The 25,140-nt window shown below is 44.3% G+C and overlaps 2 protein-coding genes across 2 annotated transcripts in view; both read left to right on the top strand.

The window, feature by feature from the left end:
- Nucleotides 1-1,780: 1,780 nt before the first annotated feature.
- On the top strand, nt 1,781-18,907 carry psmc3 (proteasome 26S subunit, ATPase 3; the record flags this gene model as incomplete). Its single annotated transcript, XM_079734610.1, has 12 exons — nt 1,781-1,822; nt 2,785-2,865; nt 3,962-4,087; nt 4,609-4,713; nt 5,988-6,050; nt 7,537-7,674; nt 8,790-8,933; nt 9,698-9,846; nt 12,850-12,946; nt 14,876-15,021; nt 16,040-16,121; nt 17,296-18,907. The coding sequence occupies 12 exons, from the start codon at nt 1,781-1,783 to the stop codon at nt 17,404-17,406; spliced, it is 1,284 nt and encodes a 427-aa protein (XP_079590736.1). The 3' UTR covers nt 17,407-18,907.
- A 432-nt stretch (nt 18,908-19,339) lies between these two features.
- vps16 (VPS16 core subunit of CORVET and HOPS complexes) overlaps nt 19,340-25,140 on the top strand; it is a 31,081-nt gene continuing 25,280 nt past the window's right edge. Inside the window, exons 1-4 of the mRNA XM_079734882.1 lie at nt 19,340-19,476; nt 21,331-21,419; nt 21,927-22,018; nt 22,138-22,266. Coding sequence (XP_079591008.1) covers nt 19,427-19,476; nt 21,331-21,419; nt 21,927-22,018; nt 22,138-22,266 — 360 coding nt within the window. The 5' untranslated portion in view covers nt 19,340-19,426. The remainder of the gene's footprint in view (nt 19,477-21,330; nt 21,420-21,926; nt 22,019-22,137; nt 22,267-25,140) is intronic.

Here is a 25,140-nt window from a genome sequence, read left to right as displayed (position 1 = left end):
ACCTCAGTCTCCGCTCATCAGATAGAGGAGGGGGCGGAGCCAGAGACAGAGGAGACGAGAGGAACAACAGAGAGCTCTGAACCGCTCGGACAAAGGGCTGGAACAAAGAACAGAGAGCAGCCAACTAACTTACCCAACCACTAGTAACCAACCCTAACCAACCATTAGTCACTAACCCTAACCCAACCACTAACCCTAACCACCAGTACCTAACCCTAACCCAACCACTAATCACTAACCCTAACCCAACCACTAGTCACTAACCTAAACCCTAACCAAACCACTAGTAACTAACTCTAACCCTAATAACTAACCCTAACCATAATAAATCACCCTAACCCTAACCCAACCACTAGCAAATAACCCTAACCTTAACCCATACTAGTTGGGCTCCTGCTAACTCTAAAGAGCTGCTTTAGGTGGTGTAGTTCTGGTTCTATCATGTTTAAGGTGGTATAGAGGGTGTAGTTCTGGTTCTATCATGTTTTAGGTGTAGAGGGTGTAGTTCTGGTTCTATCCTGTTTTAGGTGGTGTAGTTCTGAGTCTATCATGTTTTAGGTGGTGTAGGGGGTGTAGTTCTGGTTCTATCCTGTTTTAGGTGGTGTAGTTCTGGTTCTGTCATGTTTTAGGTGGTGTAGGGGGTGTAGTTCTGGTTCTATCCTGTTGTAGATGGTGTAGTTCTGGTTCTATCAGAACTACACCCGGGGGGTCGGCTTAGCTCAGGAGGTAGAGCAGTTGTCTTGTAACAGAAAGGTTGCTAGTTCAATCCCCAGCCCCTCCTAGCTGAGTGTTGATGTGTCCCTGAGCCTCTAGTGGCTGTCGTCTTGCATGGTTGACTCTGCTGTCGATGGTCAATGTCTGTATTAACCAATGTAAGTCGCTTTGGATAAAAGCGTCTGCCAAATGCCCTAATTGTAATTCTATCATGTTTTAGGTGGTGTATTTCTATTTGTAGTTCTATCCTGTTTTAGATGGTGTAGTTCTGGTTCTGTCATGTTTTAGGTGGTGTAGAGGGTGCAGGTCTGGTTCTATCACTCATTTCCCGTGAGACACATGCATTTCATTGGCTTCATTTCATATTAGATTGAAAAACACCACCGTAGTTAAACGTTCACTCTGGGAAAGGACTGTGAATGGTCAGAACAGGAAACAATGAGACAGCTGTCACATGACCTCCACCAGGGCTCTGGTCGCAAAGACTCTACAACGAAAGGTTTCTAGAGACCGTCAAGATGGCGGGCCTGGAGCCTGCTTCAAGTGGGAGCCTCCCCAGACACAAACAAGGCCTCAAAAAGGCCACAAGCAAGTACAATAAGGCACACATCACTCAAGGACGGACACTAGGCTCCCTATTTGGGATTTTAGTGTATAAATGGTTAAACTTTATTTGTATTTATTTAATTTTTTTATTTAAAGGGGAACTTCATAAAACAGTTTAGAAATCATTGCCATGGCTACATGACCTGTTGAGACAAAAATGGCTGCTCCCTCGCTCCCCCTCCTGGCTATTCGCCGCAAGCGACACTTGTCGCGTGTGGGGATGTTACATTTCTTTTTGCTTTTGGGGTTTCTCTTTTTTTTTTTTCATGTTGTAGGTAGTGTGGAGGGTGTAGTTGTGGTTGTATCGTGTTTTAGGTGGTGTAGTGGGTGTGGTTCTGGTTCTATCGTGTTTTAGGTGGTGTATAGTGTGTTATACTGGTTCCGGCCGCTGGTTTCGCTGCCGGACGCGGAGGTGGATTTTATCCCTCAAAGAAAAAACAAAGGAGAGAAGTAAAGCAAGATGGCGTCTCTCCATGACAAGTCGGTTTGGGACGAAGTGGAGGTAAGATAAAACTAATAACCCAAATATCATCATCTAATCTTATCAAACATCATACTACTGTTTTTATTAACCCGAACTAACCCTGATTATTAGATATAACGAGATGGAAGTAAGATAAACTAATAACCCTAAATATCAGCATATAACCATTATTACACATCACACTACTGTCTTTATTATCCCTAACTAAAGATAATACTATATAACTTTTATAAATCATATCATATCATCATCTTATTAGACATCATAATACTGTCTTTATTAACCCTAACTAGCCCTGCTTATTAGACATAACGAGGGGGAGGGAAGATAATACGATATATCTATTATATATCATGTAACCATAACATATCATATTGCCTTTACTAAATATAACTAACTGAAGGTAAAACATGAATGTTATAATTATAGGGTGAGGGGTTATTATTCTGAAACAGCATTAATGATGATCAGATTAAAGAGTTATCATTCTTAAACATCATTAATGATATGATTAAAGAGTTATCATTCTTAAACATCATTAATGATGATATGATTAAAGAGTTATCATTCTTAAACGTCATTAATGATCAGATTAAAGAGTTATCATTCTTAAACGTCATTAACACCAATAAAGTAACGTTAGTCCTTCTTAAGTTGCTTTAAAAGCTGTCTTTTTATATTTCACGTCAAGTTAAACCATCAATGTAACATTCATAATATGAACATATTAGATGAATCTGGATGTTTGAATTCTTTTTAGATGAGTTGGGGCTTTACCCTATATCATTTTATTATTTTATACAGTGTTTTTGACCAAATTCGTGGTTATATTTTTAACATTTACAAAATAGTTTTATTTGTTTTATTATGGTATAGTTGAGAATGTTTTTAAGATGTATTGTATACAACTGTTATGATAGGATTTATCTTGTTCTATTTAATATTGTTACATATGTCTAATATTACTTTCTGTGCTCTAGGATGGAATAGGAGAGGATGTTTTGAAAATGTCGACCGAAGAAGTCGTTCAGCGCACACGTTTGCTGGACAGCGAGATAAAGGTTTCTAATCTCTTAAATACTCGTTCTATCTATCTATATGCAATATTGTTTGATTACTAATAACTCTCTTTCGACTTAAAGGTAGGTTTATATATACTCTCTATATATACTCTGAAGATTACTCTATTTAAACCTGATGGTACTTGGGTTTTCTGATTTTTTTCTCCATATTAATGTCTCCTAAGTATGAACTGATGGATAGATAGTATTACACTAGACCTCTTTCTTAGAGTTCTGCTGAAATAATATTCACTATTAGTATATGCTACACATGAACCTCCTAAGATGACGCAATTTGATTGGTTCGCTATCTCGGGATATAATATCCCATGATTGAGATCTCAAACTCGGGATATTGTTTTCATGCGCGTGACGGTCGTCTCGTCACGCTACTAAAACCAAATAAACAGCTAATAAAAACAAAATAAATCCAGGAAAAAAGTGTTATCTTGTTTATTTTTGGTGTGTTCACATGTAGTATATACTAAAACAAAAAAAACACTATTCAAAGAGCTTTCGCCGATTAATTGTTAAATGTGGACAGTTTGGACACACATTAACACGTTGTCATGGGATTCCAATCTTATTAGAACAAATTTAGGAATATATAATTATATTTCTGCTAAGTCCCTAGATGCCATTAGACCCACCACAGCTTTAGTTTGAGTAGAGAGGCACTCAGAAACACTGGTTATGTTTTACGTGTGATAATGTGTGAGGTGTGTTTTACGTGTGATGATGTGTGTTTTACGTGTGATGACGTGTGTTTTACGTGTGATGACGTGTGTTTTACGTGTGATGACGTGTGTTTTACGTGTGTTTTACGTGTGATAACGTGTGTTTTACGTGTGATGACGTGTGTGTTTACGTGTGATGACGTGTGTTTTACGTGTGATGTCGTGTGTTTTACGTGTGATGACGTGTGTTTTACGTGTGATGACGTGTGTTTTACGTGTGTTTTATGTGTGATGACGTGTGTTTTACGTGTGATGTCGTGTGTTTTACGTGTGATGACGTGTGTTTTACGTGTGATGACGTGTGTTTAACGTGTGATAACGTGTGTTTTACGTGTGATAACGTGTGTTCCTGGTTCCAGATCATGAAGAGTGAGGTACTTAGAGTGACTCATGAGCTCCAGGCCATGAAGGACAAAATCAAAGAAAACACAGAAAAGATCAAAGTGAACAAGACGCTACCCTACCTGGTGTCCAACGTCATTGAGGTAAACTAACTATAACTAGTACTAACCTGTACTTACTATCCCCTAACAAATACTATAACTATCACTAACCTGTACTACATGTTAACTACACCCTAACCTGCACATGTTAACTACACCCTAACCTACACATGTTAACTACACCCTAACCTACACATGTTAACTACACCCTAACCTACACATGTTAACTACACCCTAACCTACACATGTTAACTACACCCTAACCTACACATGTGACCTCCACCCTAACCTACCCATGTGACCTCCACCCTAACCTACCCATGTGACTTCCACCCTAACCTACCCATGTGACCTCCACCCTAACCTACCCATGTGACCTCCACCCTAACCTACCCATGTGACCTCCACCCTAACCTACCCATGTGACCTCCACCCTAACCTACCCATGTGACCTCCACCCTAACCTACCCATGTGACCTCCACCCTAACCTACCTATGTGACCTCCACCCTAACCTACCCATGTGACCTCCACCCTAACCTACCCATGTGTCCTCCTAACTAGCTGTTGGACGTGGACCCTAACGACATGGAGGAGGACGGGGCGAACATCGACCTGGACGCCCAGAGGAAAGGGAAGTGTGCCGTCATCAAAACCTCCACCCGGCAGGTAGCATTACGCTATTAACTAGCATCCTACTGAAACACTGCTACACTGTTAGCTTCCTGGTAAAACACTGCTACACTGTTAGCCTCTGTTAGCTTCCTGGTAAAACACTGCTACACTGTTAGCCTCTGTTAGCTTCCTGGTAAAACACTGCTACACTGTTAGCCTCTGTTAGCATCCTGGTAAAACCCTGCTACACTGTTAGCCTATGTTAGCATCCTGGTAAAACACTGCTACGCTGTTAGCCTCTGTTAGCATCCTGGTAAAACCCTGCTACACTGTTAGCCTATGTTAGCTTCCTGGTAAAACACTGCTACGCTGTTAGCCTATGTTAGCTTCCTGGTAAAACACTGCTACGCTGTTAGCCTCTGTTAGCATCCTGGTAAAATACTGCTACACTGTTAGCATCCTGGTAAAACATTGTTAGCATCCTGATAAAACACTGCTACACTGTTAGCCTCTTTTAGCATCCTGCTAAAACACTGCTACACTGTTAGCCTCTGTTAGCATCATGGTAAAACACTGCTAGCCTGGTAAAGTAGCACTACGCTACCACTGTGTTAGTGTCATGGTAAAGTATCACTATGCTACCACTGTGTTAGCGTCATGGTAAAGTAGCACTATGCTACCACTGTGTTAGCGTCTAGTAAAGTAGCACTATGCTACCACTGTGTTAGCGTCATGGTAAAGTAGCACTATGCTACCACTCTAAGCATCATGGTAAAGTAGCACTATGCTACCAGTGTGTTAGCATCATGGTAAAGTAGCACTATGCTACCAGTGTGTTAGCATCATGGTAAAGTAGCACTATGCTACCAGTGTGTTAGCATCATGGTAAAGTAGCACTATGCTACCAGTGTGTTAGCATCATGGTAAAGTAGCACTATGCTACCAGTGTGTTAGCATCATGGTAATGTAGCACTATGCTACCAGTGTGTTAGCATCATGGTAAAGTAGCACTATGCTACCAGTGTGTTAGCATCATGGTAAAGTAGCACTATGCTACCAGTGTGTTAGCATCATGGTAAAGTAGCACTATGCTACCAGTGTGTTAGCATCATGGTAATGTAGCGCTATGCTACCACTGTGTTAGCATCATGGTAAAGTAGCAGTATGCCACACTGTGTTAGCATCATGGTAAAGTAGCACTATGCTACCACTGTGTTAGCATCATGGTAAAGTAGCACTATGCCACGCTGTGTTAGCATCATGGTAAAGTAGCACTATGCTACCACTGTGTTAGCATCATGGTAAGTTTTACTTCCTGTCTGTTTCAGACCTACTTCCTGCCTGTTATCGGTCTGGTCGACGCAGAGAAACTGAAACCAGGAGATCTGGTGGTAAGATCTGAACATGTTAACTATGATCTCTGAGTGGTTAGTTAACCTTAACACTAAGATATGAACATGTTAACTATGATCTCTGAGTGGTTAGTTAACCTTAACACTAAGATATGACCATGTTAACTATGATCTCTGAGTGGTTAGTTAACCTTAACACTAAGATATGACCATGTTAACTATGATCTCTGAGTGGTTAGTTAACCTTAACACTAAGATATGAACATGTTAACTATGATCTCTGAGTGATTAGTTAACCCTAACACTAAGATATGAACATGTTAACTATGATCTCTGAGTGGTTAGTTAACCTTAACACTAAGATATGAACATGTTAACTATGATCTCTATGAGTGGTTAGTTAACCCTAACACTAAGATATGACCATGTTAACTATGATCTCTGAGTGGTTAGTTAACCTTAACACTAAGATATGACCATGTTAACTATGATCTCTGAGTGGTTAGTTAACCTTAACACTAAGATATGAACATGTTAACTATGATCTCTGAGTGGTTAGTTAATCATAACACTAAGATATGAACATGTTAACTATGATCTCTGAGTGGTTAGTTAACCTTAACACTAAGATATGACCATGTTAACTATGATCTCTGAGTGGTTAGTTAACCTTAACACTAAGATATGAACATGTTAACTATGATCTCTGAGTGGTTAGTTAACCATAACACTAAGATATGAACATGTTAACTATGATCTCTGAGTGGTTAGTTAACCTTAACACTAAGATATGACCATGTTAACTATGATCTCTGAGTGGTTAGTTAACCTTAACACTAAGATATGAACATGTTAACTATGATCTCTGAGTGATTAGTTAACCTTAACACTAAGATATGAACATGTTAACTATGATCTCTATGAGTGGTTAGTTAACCCTAATACTAAGATATGAACATGTTAACTATGATCTCTATGAGTGGTTAGTTAACCCTAACACTAAGATATGAACATGTTAACTATGATCTCTGAGTGGTTAGTTAACCCTAACACTACGATATGAACATGTTAACTATGATCTCTATCAGTGGTTAGTTAACCCTAATACTAAGATATGAACATGTTAACTATGATCTCCTATGAGTGGTTAGTTAACCCTAACACTAAGATATGAACATGTTAACTATGATCTCTATGAGTGGTTAGTTAACCCTAACACTAAGATATGAACATGTTAACTATGATCTCTATGAGTGGTTAGTTAACCTTAACACTAAGATATGAACATGTTAACTATGATCTCCATGAGTGGTTAGTTAACCCTAACACTAAGATATGAACATGTTAACTATGATCTCTATGAGTGGTTAGTTAACCTTAACACTAAGATATGAACATGCTAACTATGATCCCTATGAGTGGTTAGTTTACCCTCACCCTGGGAACATGTTAACTATGATCCCTATGAGTGGCTAGTTAACCCTCACCTTGGGAACATGTTAACTATGATCCCTATGACCGTCAGGGCGTGAACAAAGACTCGTACCTGGTTCTGGAGACGCTGCCCACTGAGTATGACTCCCGGGTCAAAGCCATGGAGGTGGACGAGAGACCCACCGAGCAGTACAGCGACATAGGGGGCCTGGACAAGCAGATCCAGGAGGTAGGTCTGCCTGTCTAATGATGAACCCTAACGAATAAGGGGAGGTTCCCTGACCCTGACCCTAACCCTGACCCTAACCCTGACCCTAAACCTGATCCTGACCCTTCCCTAACTCTGACCCTAACCCTGAACCCCGACCCTGACCCTTGACACTGACCTTGACCCTGACCCTCACCTTGACCCCCGACCCTGACCCCCGACCCTGACCCTGACACCGACCCTGACCCTGACACCTGACCCTGACCCTGACCCCCGACCCTGACACCTGACCCCGACCCTGACCCTGACACCTGACCCCCGACCCTGACCCTGACCCTCACCCTGACCCTGACCCTGACACCTGACCCCGACCCTGACCCTGACACCTGACCCTGACCCTGACCCTGACACCTGACCCCGACCCTGACCCTGACACCTGACCCTGACACCTGACCCCGACCCTGACCCTGACACCTGACCCTGACACCTGACCCCGACCCTGACCCCGACCCTGACTCCTGACCCTGACCCTGACACCTGACCCTGACACCTGACCCCGACCCTGACCCTGACCCTGACACCTGACCCTGACCCGGACCCCGACCCTGACCCCGACCCTGACCCTGACACCTGACCCTGACCCTGACACCTGACCCTGACCCTGACCCCGACCCTGACCCTCACCCTGACCCCGACCCTGACCCTCACCCTGACCCTGACACCTGACCCTGACCCTGACCCTGACTCCTGACCCTGACCCTGACACCTGACCCTGACACCTGACCCCGACCCTGACCCTCACCCTGACCCTGACCCTGACCCTCACCCTGACCCTGACCCCGACCCTGACCCCGACCCTGACACCTGACCCTGACACCTGACCCCGACCCTGACCCTGACACCTGACCCTGACACCTGACCCTGACACCTGACCCTGACCCCGACCCTGACCCTGACCCCGACCCTGACACCTGACCCTGACCCTGACACCTGACCCTGACCCCAACCCTGACCCTGACACCTGACCCTGACCCTGACCCTGACACCTGACCCTGACCCTGACCCTGACCCCGACCCTGACCCTCACCCTGACCCTCACCATAACTAACCCGTACGTTGGTCTCCTGGTGCTGCAGCTGGTCGAGGCCATCGTTCTGCCCATGAACCATAAGGAGAAGTTTGAGAACTTGGGGATCCAGCCACCCAAAGGAGTCCTGATGTACGGACCACCAGGCACTGGGAAGACACTGCTGGCCAGAGCATGCGCTGCCCAGACCAAGGTACCCTGACCTGGGACCTCTTGACCCCTATCAGTATCCCCTAACCAAGGGGGATTGCAGATAGTTGGCTTTTCCTACTAGTCTACGTGTCTCTGGGTGGCTAGGCTAAGCTAGTCTACGTGTCTCTTGTTGGCTAGGCTAAGCTAGTCTACATGTATCTGATTGGCTAGGCTAAGCTAGTCCACATGTATCTGATTGGCTAGGCAAAGCTAGTCCACATGTATCTGATTGGCTAGGCTAAGCTAGTCTACATGTGTCTGATTGGCTAGGCTAAGCTAGTCTACATGTATCTGATTGGCTAGGCTAAGCTAGTCTACATGTATCTGATTGGCTAGGCTAAGCTAGTCCACATGTATCTGATTGGCTAGGCTAAGCTAGTCTACATGTATCTGGTTGGCTAGGCTAAGCTAGTCCACATGTATCTGATTGGCTAGGCTAAGCTAGTCTACATGTATCTGATTGGCTAGGCAAAGCTAGTCCACATGTATCTGATTGGCTAGGCTAAGCTAGTCTACATGTGTCTGATTGGCTAGGCTAAGCTAGTCTACATGTATCTGATTGGCTAGGCTAAGATAGTCTACATGTATCTGATTGGCTAGGCTAAGCTAGTCTACATGTATCTGATTGGCTAGGCTAAGATAGTCTACATGTATCTGGTTGGCTAGGCTAAGCTAGTCCAAATGTATCTGATTGGCTAGGCTAAGCTAGTCTACGTGTGTCTGATTGGCTAGGCTAATCTAGTCTTCATGTCTCTGGTTGGCTAGGCTACGTTCCTGAAGCTAGCTGGGCCTCAGCTAGTGCAGATGTTTATTGGAGACGGAGCCAAGCTGGTGAGAGACGCCTTCGCTCTGGCTAAGGAGAAAGCTCCGTCCATCATCTTCATCGACGAGCTGGACGCCATCGGCACCAAACGGTAACCCTGACCCCGGGACCCTAACCTCGACCCTTACCCCGACCCCGACCCTGACCCTGACCCTAGCCCTGACCCTGACCCCTACCCTAGCCCTGACCCTGACCCCGACCCTAGCCCTGACCCTGACCCCTACCCTAGCCCTGACCCTGACCCCGACCCTAGCCCTGACCCTGACCCCGACCCTAGCCCTGACCCTGACCCCGACCCTAGCCCTGACCCTGACCCCGACCCTGACCCTGACCCTGACCCCCACTATACTAACCCTTTGTATGAAACACTATAAACACTATACTAACTAGGGGTGGGAATCTCTTGGCACCTCACGATTCGATTGGATTCCGATTACGAGGTCAACGATTCGATTCTAAACAATTATCGATGCATCTCGATGCAACAATTCTTTTTATGTATCAATGCGTGATTTTCAAAAATATATTTATACATCTGAGTTCTCTACTCAGAGTTTGCTAATCACTTCCTACTTTTGTGATGATCATTAAAGACATCAACAGATGAATTAACTTATCTAATATTTTATTAGAGAAAAAGCTTTTGTCACAAATATGACTTTCTATGAACAATGCAATAATCAATGCAGCTTTCATTAAAACACACTATAAAAGTATGTAAAAAATAGGTTTCAGTTTTCTTTTCTTTCTAATCTTTTCTATGTCATTACGTTTGCGTGCATGCTATGCGTTGGCTGAATCGCAATCGTGTCAAGAGACGGAATCGTTCTAGAGAGAATCGCAATGCATCGAAGAATCGATTATTTTTCCCAGCCCTTATACTAACCCTTCATATTAACACTATAAACACTATCCTAACCCTTTATATGAAACACTACGTCAACCACTAGTGGGTCATGAGTTTGATTCAGAATCCATTGATTGTCATCGCACATATGTACAATGTAATCTATAGCAACTCCTCTCAGTGTACCAAAAAATGAAGTGCGAGATAAGAGCACAAAATAGTTATTTTACTCTTTTAAGTAGACCCAACCACACAGTGAAGTCAACTGGTAACATTGTATTGCAAAAGATTTCACAGGGTAATATGTATCCCTTTCTAGTCAGCCACAGAGCAGTTCTGAATACACAATATTGTCTGTCAGGCCGTCCTTGTGGTCTTCAACAAACACCCTTAAGGTGCGTTCACACCAAGCGCGAGGGGAGACACGACTCCATAAGAAGTCAACGTGGAGACGCGAATCGGGCGAATTCGCGTCTCTACGTTTTGATTTGTCCCACAACACATTCACCCTGCACAGGCGAGCGCCTTCACGTGGATTTGCAGCACGCCAAATCGCTCGAGTTTAAATATTTCAACTTTGCCGCGACATTCGCATGATGACAGCCAATCAGAGTTCAACAGCGTGGCCACTGAGTGACATGCGTAATGGTTGATTAGGTATCTAATAAATCGCTGTCTAATCAATACTTCATTCACTACTTTTTCCGTGGTCATTACAATATTATGAATAGACTGCGTCAGGTTCACCGACGTCTCTCCCTCTTCCACAACAGATATGCAACGGTGGTTCTCGGCCGTGGTTGAGAATGAATTGGCATGAAGCACCGTTAGCGGGCAAAAGATGTGGCGCGACAAATTCGCCTGACAAAACTTGCACAGCGACAGTTTATGATTTGTCGCGCGACAACACTTGGGCGACAAATCATAAACGACTATAAACACTATACTATCCCTTTATATGAAACACTAAAACATTATACTAACCTTTTATATGAAACAGTATAAACACTATACTAACCCTTTATATTAAACAGTATAAACACTATACTAAGCCTTTATATTAAACACTATACTAAGCCTTTATATTAAACACTATACTAACCCTTTATATTAAACACTATACTAACCCTTTATATTAAACAGTATAAACACTATACTAACCCTTTATATTAAACACTATACTAACCCTTTATATTAAACACTATACTAACCCTTTATATTAAACACTATACTAAGCCTTTATATTAAACACTATAAACACTATACTAAGCCTTTATATTAAACACTATAAACACTATACTAACCCTTTATATTAAACAGTATAAACACTATACTAACCCTTTATATTAAACACTATACTAACCCTTTATATTAAACACTATAAACACTATACTAACCCTTTATATCAAACACTATACTAACCCTTTATATTAAACACTATAAACACTATACTAACCCTTTATATTAAACACTATACTAACCCTTTATATTAAACACTATACTAACCCTTTATATTAAACAGTATAAACACTATACTAACCCTTTATAATAAACACTATACTAACCCTTTATATTAAACAGTATAAACACTATACTAACCCTTTATATTAAACAGTATAAGCACTATACTAACCCTTTATATTAAACACTATACTAACCCTTTATATTAAACACTATACTAAGCCTTTATATTAAACACTATAAACACTATACTAACCCTTTATATTAAACACTATACTAACCCTTTATATTAAACAGTATAAACACTATACTAACCCTTTATATTAAACACTATACTAACCCTTTATATTAAACAGTATAAACACTATACTAACCCTTTATATTAAGCACTATACTAACCCTTTATATTAAACACTATAAACACTATACTAACCCTTTATATTAAACACTATAAACACTATACTAACCCTTTATATTAAACAGTATAAACACTATACTAACCCTTTATATTAAACACTATACTAACCCTTTATTTTAAACACTATACTAACCCTTTATATTAAACACTATACTAAGCCTTTATATTAAACACTATACTAACCCGTTATATTAAACACTATACTAACCCTTTATATTAAACACTATACTAACCCTTTATATTAAACACTATACTAACCCTTTATATTAAACACTATACTAACCCTTTATATTAAACAGTATAAAAACTATACTAAGCCTTTATATTAAACACTATACTAAGCCTTTATATGAAACACTCTCCTGTAGGTTCGACAGTGAGAAGGCCGGAGACAGAGAGGTTCAGAGGACGATGCTGGAACTCCTGAACCAGCTGGATGGATTCCAGCCCAACATGCAGGTCAAGGTGAGGCTTAACCAACTAACTATAACTATTGTTATTGATATGACGACCAACATGCAGGTCAAGGTGAGGCTTAACCAACTAACTATAACTATAACTATTGTTATTGATATGACGACCAACATGCAGGTCAAGGTGAGGCTTAACCAACTAACTATAACTATAACTATTGTTATTGATATGATGACCAACATGCAGGTCAAGGTGAGGCTTAACCAACTAACTATAATTATAACTATTGTTATTGATATGACGACCAACATGCAGGTCAAGGTTCATCAATTATATTAATACCATATCTCCAACAGTCTTTATGAGTCTAATATCTATGACCATATCTCTTTTTATGAGTCTAATATCTACGACCATATCTCTTTATGAGTCTAATATCTCCAACCATATCTCTTTATGAGTCTAATATCTACGACCATATCTCTTTATGAGTCTAATATCTACGACCATATCTCTTTATGAGTCTAATATATCCAACCATATCTCTTTGAGTCTAATATCTACGACCATATCTCTTTATGAGTGTAATATCTACGACCATATTTCTTTGAGTCTAATATCTACGACCATATCTCCAACGGTCTTTATGAGTCTAATATCTACGACCATATCTCTTTATGAGTCTAATATCTATGACCATATCTCAGAGGGTCTTAATGAGTCTAATATCTATGACCATATCTCTCTTTGAGTCTAATATCTATGACCATATCTCTTTATGAGTCTAATATCTATGACCATATCTCTTAGGGTCTTAATGAGTCTAATATCTACGACCATATCTCAGAGGGTCTTAATGAGTCTAATATCTACGACCATACCTCTTTATGAATCTAATATATACGACCATATCTCTTTATGAGTCTAATATCTACAACCATATCTCTTTATGAGTCTAATATCTACGACCATATCTCTCTTTGAGTCTAATATCTACGACCATATCTCTTTATGAGTCTAATATCTACGACCATATCTTAGAGGGTCTTAATGAGTCTAATATCTACGACCATATCTCTTTATGAGTCTAATATCTATGACCATATCTATTTATGAGTCTAATATCTACGACCATATCTCTCTTTGAGTCTAATATCTACGACCATATCTCTTTATGAGTCTAATATCTACGACCATATCTTAGAGGGTCTTAATGAGTCTAATATCTACGACCATATCTCTTTATGAGTCTAATATCTACGACCATATCTCTTTATGAGTCTAATATCTACGACCATATCTCTTTATGAGTCTAATATCTACGACCATATCTCAGAGGGTCTTAATGAGTCTAATATCTACGACCATATCTCTTTATGAGTCTAATATCTACGACCATATCTCTTTATGAGCCTAATATCTATGACCATATCTCTTTATGAGTCTAATATCTACGACCATATCTCTTAATGAGTCTAATATCTACGACCATATCTCTTTATGAGTCTAATATCTACGACCATATCTCAGAGGGTCTTAATGAGTTGGGTCCAACGGGAGGTAATGATGACTTAGCGCTGTGTGGTGGTTGCCTAGCGATGACTTAGCGCTGTGTGGTGGTTGCCTAGTGATGACTTAGCGCTGTGTGGTGGTTGCCTAGTGATGACTTAGCGCTGTGTGGTGGTTGCCTAGCGATGACGTAGCGCTGTGTGGTGGTTGCCTAGCGATGACTTAGCACTGTGTGGTGGTTGCCTAGCGATGACTTAGCGCTGTGTGGTGGTTGCCTAGCGATGACTTAGTGCTGTGTGGTGGTTGCCTAGCGATGACTTAGCGCTGTGTGGTGGTTGCCTAGCGATGACTTAGCGCTGTGTGGTGGTTGCCTAGCGATGACTTAGCGCTGTGTGGTGGTTGCCTAGCGATGACTTAGCGCTTTGTGGTGGTTGCCTAGCGATGACTTAGCGCTGTGTGGTGGTTGCCTAGGTGATCGCAGCGACCAATCGCGTGGACATCCTGGACCCGGCGCTGCTGCGATCCGGACGCCTCGACCGCAAGATCGAGTTCCCCACGCCCAACGAGGAGGCCCGGGCCCGCATCATGCAGATCCACTCCAGGAAGATGAACGTCAGGTAACCAGCACTAACCAGCACTAACCAGTAGCACTAACCAGCACTAACCACTAGCACTAACCACCACTAACCACTAGCACTAACCACCACTAACCAGCAGCACTAACCAGCACTAACCAGTAGCACTAACCAGCACTAACCACTAGCACTTACCACTAGCACTAACCAGCACTAACCAGTAGCACTAACCAGCAGCACTAACCAGCAGCACTAACCAGCACTAACCACTAGCACTAACCAGCACTAACCACTAGCACTAACCAGAACTAACCAGCACTTACCACTAGCACTAACCAGCACTAACCAGCACTAACCAGCAGCACTAACCAGCACTAACCAGCACTAACCAGCAGCACTAACCAGCAGCACTAACCACTAGCACTTACCAGCACTAACCAGCAGCACTAACCACTAGCACTAACCAGCACTAACCACTAGAACTAACCACTTGCACTAGCCATTGTGTTTATTGATCTGTTGTTTATTGATCCGTTGTTTATTGATCCGTTGTGTTTATTGATCCATTGTGTTTATTGACCTGTTTTTTATTGATCTGTTGTTTATTGATCTGTTGTTTATTGATCCGTTTATTGATCTGTTGTGTTTATTGATCTGTTGTTTATTGATCCGTTGTGTTCATTGATCCGTTTTGTTTATTGATCCATTGTGTTTATTGACCTGTTTTTTATTGATCTGTTGTTTATTGATCCGATCCGTTGTGTATTGATCCGTTGTTTATTGATCCGTTGTGTTTATTGATCTGTTGTTTATTGATCCGTTGTGTTTATTGATCCATTGTGTTTATTGACCTGTTTTTTATTGATCTGTTGTTTATTGATCCGTTGTTTATTGATCCGTTGTTTATTGATCTGTTGTGTTTATTGATCCGTTGTTTATTGATCTGTTGTGTTTATTGATCCATTGTGTTTATTGATCCGTTGCTTATTGATCCGTTGCTTATTGATCCATTGTGTTTATCGATCCGTTGTTTACCGATCTGTTGTTTATCGATCCACAGTCCGGATGTGAACTATGAGGAGTTGGCTCGCTGCACCGACGACTTCAATGGAGCCCAGTGTAAAGCTGTGTGTGTGGAGGCGGTGAGCAGCTACCCTACCTAGCCCTAATCCTTACCCTACCTAACCCTTACCCTACCTAACCCTAATCCTAACCCTACCTAACCCGAACCCTACCTGACCCTTACCCTACCTAACCCTAATCCTAACCCTACCTAACCCGAACCCTACCTGACCCTTACCCAACCTAACCCTACCTAACCCGAACCCTACCTGACCCTTACCCTACCTAACCCGAACCCTACCTGACCCTTACCCTACCTGACCCTTACCCTACCTGACCCTTACCCTACCTGACCCTTACCCTACCTAACCCTAATCCTAACCCTACCTAGCCCGAACCCTACCTGACCCTTACCCTACCCAACCCTAATCCTAACCCTACCTAACCCTTAACCTACCTGACCCTAATCCTAACCCGAACCCTACCTGACCCTTACCCTACCAACCCTAATCCTAACCCTACCTAACCCTTACCTACCTGACCCTAATCCTAACCCTACCTAACCCGAACCCTACCTGACCCTTACCCTACCTAACCCTAATCCTAACCCTACCTAACCCTTACCCTACCTAGCCCTAATCCTAACCCGAACCCTACCTAACCCATACCCTACCTAACCCTAATCCTAACCCTACCTAACCCTTACCCTACCTAACCCATACCCTACCTAACCCTAATCCTAACCCTACCTAACCCTACCTAACCCTTACCCTACCTAACCCTAATCCTAACCCTACCTAACCCTTACCCTACCTGACCCTTACCCTACCTAACCCGAACCCTATCTAACCCTTACCCTACCTGACCCTTACCCTACCTAACCCTACCTAACCCTTACCCTACCTGACCCTAATCCTTACCCTACCTAACCCTTACCCTACCTGACCCCTACCCTACCTAACCCCTACCCTACCTAACCCTACCTAACCCTTACCCTACCTAACCCTAATCCTAACCCTACCTAACCCTTACCCTACCTGACCCTAACCCTTACCCTACCTAACCCTAATCCTTACCCTACCTAACCCTACCTGACCCCTACCCTACCTAGCCCCACCCTACCTAACCCCACCCTACCTAATTCTAACCAGAACTAACTCTACCTAGCCCTAGCCCTAACTGACCCGTACCTTTAGCTGTATATATATATTTGTGTGTGTGAGTATGTGTCAACCATGTGATTCCATCTGTCAGGGGATGATCGCGTTGCGGCGCGGCGCCACGGAGCTCAACCACGAGGACTACATGGAGGGAATCCTGGAGGTCCAGGCCAAAAAGAAGGCCAACCTCCAGTACTACGCCTGAGGCTGCAGGCCTCAGGCAATGATTAAAGTTGTTTTCTATGAAATGCGTCACTTCATTACTTTACATACTTAGTTGTACCGGTTATCGGGTGGATACCCTGACACCTTAAACCAGGACATGAACAATACATAAAGGCTGAGAGTTAAGGTAAGCCTTACCCCAGGGTTAGGGTTGGACTAATAATTCCTTTGCTCTACCAAAATCTCCACCTTAACCCTAAACCTTACCCCTCAACCCTACCCCTACGAAATGGGACAACCTTTCAAGAACAAGTTACAGTTAGTTACGTTAGTAGTCGCTGACGGGGTTTTTATCTTTATTTTCGTTTTTTTTATCTTTTGATACAATATCTGTCTCTGGAATTTTACTCTATAGTTTGAATGTCTTAGGAATGCAACCTTACCCTCATGGAAAAGCACGGTATGATTAGATAAGATTCACATGCTCACAATCTGAGAAAATGCAGTATTGCACTTTATTTTGGATCAAACATTATACAAGATCAACATAATATATAAAACCAGAATGAACATAGAATTTGAGGTAGTGTGCCATCCGTGTAAAACAAATATCATACAAACAAGAACCAGTGATATAATGGAACTAATATTGCACATTAGAAAAAGGCATCAACCACCACATTTGATCAGTACCTCGGTCGGTTTTAAACCATCAGTGGATGGTTAATCTTTCTGTCTTCCTGGGGGTTTGGGGGCTTCGGGCTACCAATGCAGAAGAGGTGCTTGAGGTGGCGGGATGGGATCTGTGATGGCAGCGGCCTCAATAGAGCGGCGAAGTCACGCCCCTTCAGGTAGAGCCCATGGGACCTATGAGATCGAAAAATATGAATGGGTTTCAATGGAGAGAAAGTAATTATTTTCTGGTCCCAGTCTTTATATGCCCTGGATTACACATATGTTGTTTGTGGATTTAATGAAAATTGTTCATGCAAAGAAAACAAAATTCTCGAAGAAGTTTGATAATGTTAGGTTTTGTTTTAGGCCGCTTTGTGAACTACAGCTCTTCGCTGCTATCGACGCGAAAGATATACGTCACCACCCGCACTCGGAACTCCGGTACAGACATGGCGATCTCTCTGCTCCACTTCAACGCTTTTGTCCAAAGGGAGGATAACAGCGTCGAAAGAGGTGAAAGCTATTATAAGTCGGGGCATGTGGAGAGCTTATGCCGATGGGGAGATTGTCGGTCTTGTCCACGCCAGTCGCAGGGTGCGTGACGTCACGTACGAGACATGTAGTCTTTCTCATTTTGTTTTCTCTACAGCCTTTTATTGAACAATTGCACAATAAACGGTCAAACTCTTGACATGAAAAAATATTATTTAAATCCACAAACAACATATGTGTAATCCGGGGCATATAAAGACTGGGACCAGAAAATAATTACTTTCTCTCCATTGATACCCATTCATATTTTTCGATCTCACAGGTCCCATTGGCTCTACCGGAAAAGGCGTGACTTCGCCACTCTATATCCCATGATTGAGATCTCAAACTCTGGATATTGCGTGACGCTTGGCTTGTCTCGTCTCGTCTCGTAATAAAAACAAATAAACCGCAAATTAAAACAAATAAATCCCGTCAAAAAGTGTTACATTGTTTATTTGTGTTCACGTGTAGTATATAATAAAACAATTATTCACCTCAGGCTCCGTGAATAGTGGGGAATACCCACTATTCATATATTGCCCACAATTCAATCTCGCCTTCGGCGAATAATTGTTAAATATCCCGAGATAGTGCACCAATCAAATTGCGCCATCTTAGGAGGTTAACGTGTTGCATATAGGCCACTAATATATTATATTATGTGACCAATGAGGCTGCAGTAGCCAAGCCCGCCGCCGGGGGAGCAGCGGCCCTCCTCCGGAGAATTTGCCCCTCTACGAACCACCAAAGAAGAAACCCGGACGTGGGGCAGCAGTCAGCCGCTGGCCGACCGAACAGCAACAACAACAACAACATCCTCCTCAAACTCGGAGGAAGACTCCGCGGGCAGCATGGCCTTCATCACGGCAAACTGGAACCCCCTTGGGGAGGCCTTCTACAGGTAGGGGCTCACATGACACCACGGGCAGATGAAGACATGATTTATGCGACCGTCACGTGAATCACGTCACATGAGTCAGACGCACCCTGCTGTGTGTGTGTGTGTGTGTGTGTGTGTGTGTGTGTGTGTGTGTGTGTGTGTGTGTGTGTGTGGTCCTCTCTGATTGTGTCGATGGTGATCAAATCACCTCGTCTTCCTCTTCCTCCTCCTTATCTATCTATCTATCTATCTATCTATCTATCTATCTATCTATCTATCTATCTATCTATCTATCTATCTATCTATCTATCGCTATATAGACTATATATATATGTCTATATATATATAGAAAGAGATATATAATTAATATATATCTATATAGATCTCTAACTATATAGATATGTATATATCTATAGATCTATAGATATATCTATAGATATAGATATATAGATAGACATATCTAGATCTATAGATCTATGTAGATATATACAAATGGATAACCATATATAAATATCCATAGATATAGATATATAGACATGTCCTGTGTCGATAGTGTATATATAATGTATGTTATATATATAATGCATATGTACGAGATGTCCTGGGTCTCTTGTGTATAGTGTATATATAATGTATATATAGTGTAGTATGTATATAATGTATGTTGTCTATAACAGGAAGGTAGAGCTGTTCGACATATCCTGGGTCTATAGTGTATATATGGGTTAGAAAAAAAAGAGATATGGAAGGTGGGGTTAATCTCTTGAAGCAGCAAAGTACATGTGATTGAATGGGTGTGATGAGTCCAGACAGCTGGACTCATCACACCCCAACACCAGGATTTTATTTATGGACTTCTCCTCTGCTTTTAATACTGTGCACATATTCACACTGCTGCACTTCCTAGTGGAGCTTCAGGTCCACCCCACACTGATTTTAGGGATTAAACGTTTTCTACAGGACAGGCCACAACAAGTGCAGGTGAATGGTTTTAAATCAAACAAACTGGTTTTAAATACTGGTCTCCCCCAAGGTGTTTTATCCCCCGTCCTCTTCTCCGTCTACACCAACAACACGTCGTGCAGTGGAGAAGGAATGACTCTTTTAAAGTATGCAGACGACATGGCCTTAGTAGCCCATTTGACGGACACGAGAGGCCGTCTGACTACCATCAGGCAGTGACGCCTTGGTCACAACTTTCCAGGAAATTTCTCTGGAACTCAGCATTGACAAAACAAAGGAGCTGTGCTGTCGGAGCGGGGGAACACTGAGCTCACAGGAAATGTTTCAACCCCTCAGCTTCAACGGCCAGTTGAACAGGTTGAGGTTTTTAAATACCTTGGGACAGAGCTGGAAACATCTCTGTGCTTCTCACAGCACGCTGACTCTGTCTACAAAAAGGCCCAGCAGCACCTCCCCCTGCTGAGGAAGCTCAGAGCTTTTCATTTTAAGGACATTTTAACTGTGGTTTACTGGTCACTCATTGAATTCACACTCACTTTCAGTATCTCAGCCTGGTACAATACCCTCATCATCAAGCACAAAACAAAACTTGCCTGTATAGATAATCAGGCCGGTAAAATAATTGGCTCTCCCCAAACCCCCCTACCACAACTGTACACCGGTCAGTACTCAGGAAAGCCAATATAATCACACAGGGCCCCGCCCCCTCCACCAATCCTGTGACCTACTGCCATCAGGTCGACGCTACAGGGTCCCGTTGGCACGGAAAAACACCTACCAAAAATCTTTCATCCCCACACTGAACAGTCACAAAGAGGCAACATCCCTTTGCGCTGCTTGCGTTTTTTTGGCATTCATTTATTGTCTATATAGTGTATATATATAGTATATAATGTATGTTGTCTATAACAGGAAAGTGGAGCTGTACGAGATGTCCTGGGTTCTGCGGGATGGACTGAGAGACTCTCTGGTTGCTGCTGCTCCATACGGAGGACCTATAGGTTAGTCTGACCTCTGACCCTAACCTATAGGTCAGTCTGACCTCTGACCCTGACCTATAGGTTAGTCTGACCTCTGACCTATAGGTCAGTCTGACCTCTGACCCTAAACTATAGGTTAGTCTGACCTCTTACCCTAAACTATAGGTTAGTCTGACCTCTGACCTATAGGTCAGTCTGACCTCTGACCCTAACCTATAGGTTAGTCTGACCTCTGACCCTAACCTATAGATCAGTCTGACCTCTGACCTATAGGTCAGTCTGACCCCTGAATAGAAAGAAGGTTATTTAAGCCAAGGGACTAGGTTACATGGTTAAGTCTCTCTCCCTCTCTCTCTCTCTCTCTCTCCCTCTCTGTCTGTCTGTCTGTCTGTCTGTCTGTCTGTCTGTCTGTCTGTCTGTCTGTCTGTCTGTCTGTCTGTCTGTCTGTCTCTCTCTCTCTCTCTCCTCATTCAATGGAAACCCCTTCATTGTGTAAGAGGGAGTGTGTGTGTTTGTTCTCTCTCTCAGCGGTGATGAAGGAGTCTCGGTGTCTCTCTCCCAGTGTTCGTCCTCAGCTGGAGATCTACACAGCATCAGGTGTTACCATGGCAACCTTCCCGGTAAGCACACACACACACACACACACACACACACACACACACACACACACACACACACACACACACACACACACACACGCGCACGCACACACCCATACAGCCACCCTCTTCCCCCCCAGTGGAAGAGCGGGCCGGTGGTGCTGCTGGGCTGGTCGGTCAGCGAGGAGCTGCTCTGTGTTCAGCAGGACGGGGCGGTGCTGATCTACGACCTGACTGGGGCCTTCCAGAGGCACTTCAGCATGGGACAGGTACACACAGAGAGAGACAGAGACACACACAGAGACACACAGAGACACAGACACAGACACACAGGACGGGGCGGTGCTGATCTACGACCTGACTGGGGCCTTCCAGAGGCACTTCAGCATGGGACAGGTACACACAGAGAGACACACACAGACACACACACAGAGACACACAGAGACACACACAGACACACAGGACGGGGCGGTGCTGATCTACGACCTGACTGGGGCCTTCCAGAGGCACTTCAGCATGGGACAGGTACACACAGAGAGACACACACAGAGACACAGAGACACACACAGACACACAGGACGGGGCGGTGCTGATCTACGACCTGACTGGGGCCTTCCAGAGGCACTTCAGCATGGGACAGGTACACACACAGAGAGACAGAGACACACAGACACACACAGAGACACACAGACACACAGACACACACAGAGACACAGACACAGACACACAGGACGGGGCGGTGCTGATCTACGACCTGACTGGGGCCTTCCAGAGGCACTTCAGCATGGGACAGGTACACACACAGAGACAGAGACACACACAGAGACACACAGAGACACAGACACAGACACACAGGACGGGGCGGTGCTGATCTACGACCTGACTGGGGCCTTCCAGAGGCACTTCAGCATGGGACAGGTACACACACAGAGAGACAGAGACACACAGACACACACAGAGACACAGACACAGACACACAGGACGGGGCGGTGCTGATCTACGACCTGACTGGGGCCTTCCAGAGGCACTTCAGCATGGGACAGGTACACACAGAGAGACACACACAGACACACACACAGAGACACACAGAGACACACACAGACACACAGGACGGGGCGGTGCTGATCTACGACCTGACTGGGGCCTTCCAGAGGCACTTCAGCATGGGACAGGTACACACACAGAGACAGAGACACACACAGAGACACACAGAGACACAGACACAGACACACAGGACGGGGCGGTGCTGATCTACGACCTGACTGGGGCCTTCCAGAGGCACTTCAGCATGGGACAGGTACACACACAGAGAGACAGAGACACACAGACACACACAGAGACACAGACACAGACACACAGGACGGGGCGGTGCTGATCTACGACCTGACTGGGGCCTTCCAGAGGCACTTCAGCATGGGACAGGTACACACAGAGAGACACACACAGACACACACACAGAGACACACAGAGACACACACAGACACACAGGACGGGGCGGTGCTGATCTACGACCTGACTGGGGCCTTCCAGAGGCACTTCAGCATGGGACAGGTACACACACAGAGAGACAGAGACACACAGACACACACAGAGACACACAGAGACACAGACACAGACACACAGGACGGGGCGGTGCTGATCTACGACCTGACTGGGGCCTTCCAGAGGCACTTCAGCATGGGACAGGTACACACAGAGAGACAGAGACACACACAGAGACACACAGAGACACAGACACAGACACACAGGACGGGGCGGTGCTGATCTACGACCTGACTGGGGCCTTCCAGAGGCACTTCAGCATGGGACAGGTACACACAGAGAGACACACACAGAGACACAGAGACACACACAGACACACAGGACGGGGCGGTGCTGATCTACGACCTGACTGGGGCCTTCCAGAGGCACTTCAGCATGGGACAGGTACACACAGAGAGACAGAGACACACAGACACACACAGAGACACAGACACAGACACACAGGACGGGGCGGTGCTGATCTACGACCTGACTGGGGCCTTCCAGAGGCACTTCAGCATGGGACAGGTACACACACAGAGACAGAGACACACAGAGACACACAGACACACACAGAGAGACACAGAGACACACAGACACACAGACACAGACACACAGGACGGGGCGGTGCTGATCTACGACCTGACTGGGGCCTTCCAGAGGCACTTCAGCATGGGACAGGTACACACAGAGAGACACACACAGAGACACAGAGACACACACAGACACACAGGACGGGGCGGTGCTGATCTACGACCTGACTGGGGCCTTCCAGAGGCACTTCAGCATGGGACAGGTACACACAGAGAGAGACAGAGACACACACAGAGACACACAGAGACACAGACACAGACACACAGGACGGGGCGGTGCTGATCTACGACCTGACTGGGGCCTTCCAGAGGCACTTCAGCATGGGACAGGTACACACACAGAGACAGAGACACACACAGAGACACACAGAGACACAGACACAGACACACAGGACGGGGCGGTGCTGATCTACGACCTGACTGGGGCCTTCCAGAGGCACTTCAGCATGGGACAGGTACACACACAGAGAGACAGAGACACACAGACACACACAGAGACACACAGACACAGACACACAGGACGGGGCGGTGCTGATCTACGACCTGACTGGGGCCTTCCAGAGGCACTTCAGCATGGGACAGGTACACACAGAGAGACACACACAGACACACAGAGAGACACACAGAGACACAGACACAGACACACAGGACGGGGCGGTGCTGATCTACGACCTGACTGGGGCCTTCCAGAGGCACTTCAGCATGGGACAGGTACACACAGAGAGACACACAGACACACAGACACACACAGAGACACAGACACAGACACACAGGACGGGGCGGTGCTGATCTACGACCTGACTGGGGCCTTCCAGAGGCACTTCAGCATGGGACAGGTACACACAGAGAGACAGAGACACACAGACACACACAGAGACACAGACACAGACACACAGGACGGGGCGGTGCTGATCTACGACCTGACTGGGGCCTTCCAGAGGCACTTCAGCATGGGACAGGTACACACAGAGAGACACACACAGACACACACACAGAGACACACAGAGACACACACAGACACACAGGACG

Source organism: Pollachius pollachius (assembly GCF_949987615.1).
Source record: "Pollachius pollachius genome assembly, chromosome: 4".
Taxonomy (NCBI): domain Eukaryota; kingdom Metazoa; phylum Chordata; class Actinopteri; order Gadiformes; family Gadidae; genus Pollachius; species Pollachius pollachius.
This window is presented reverse-complemented; position numbering and strand designations above follow the sequence as displayed.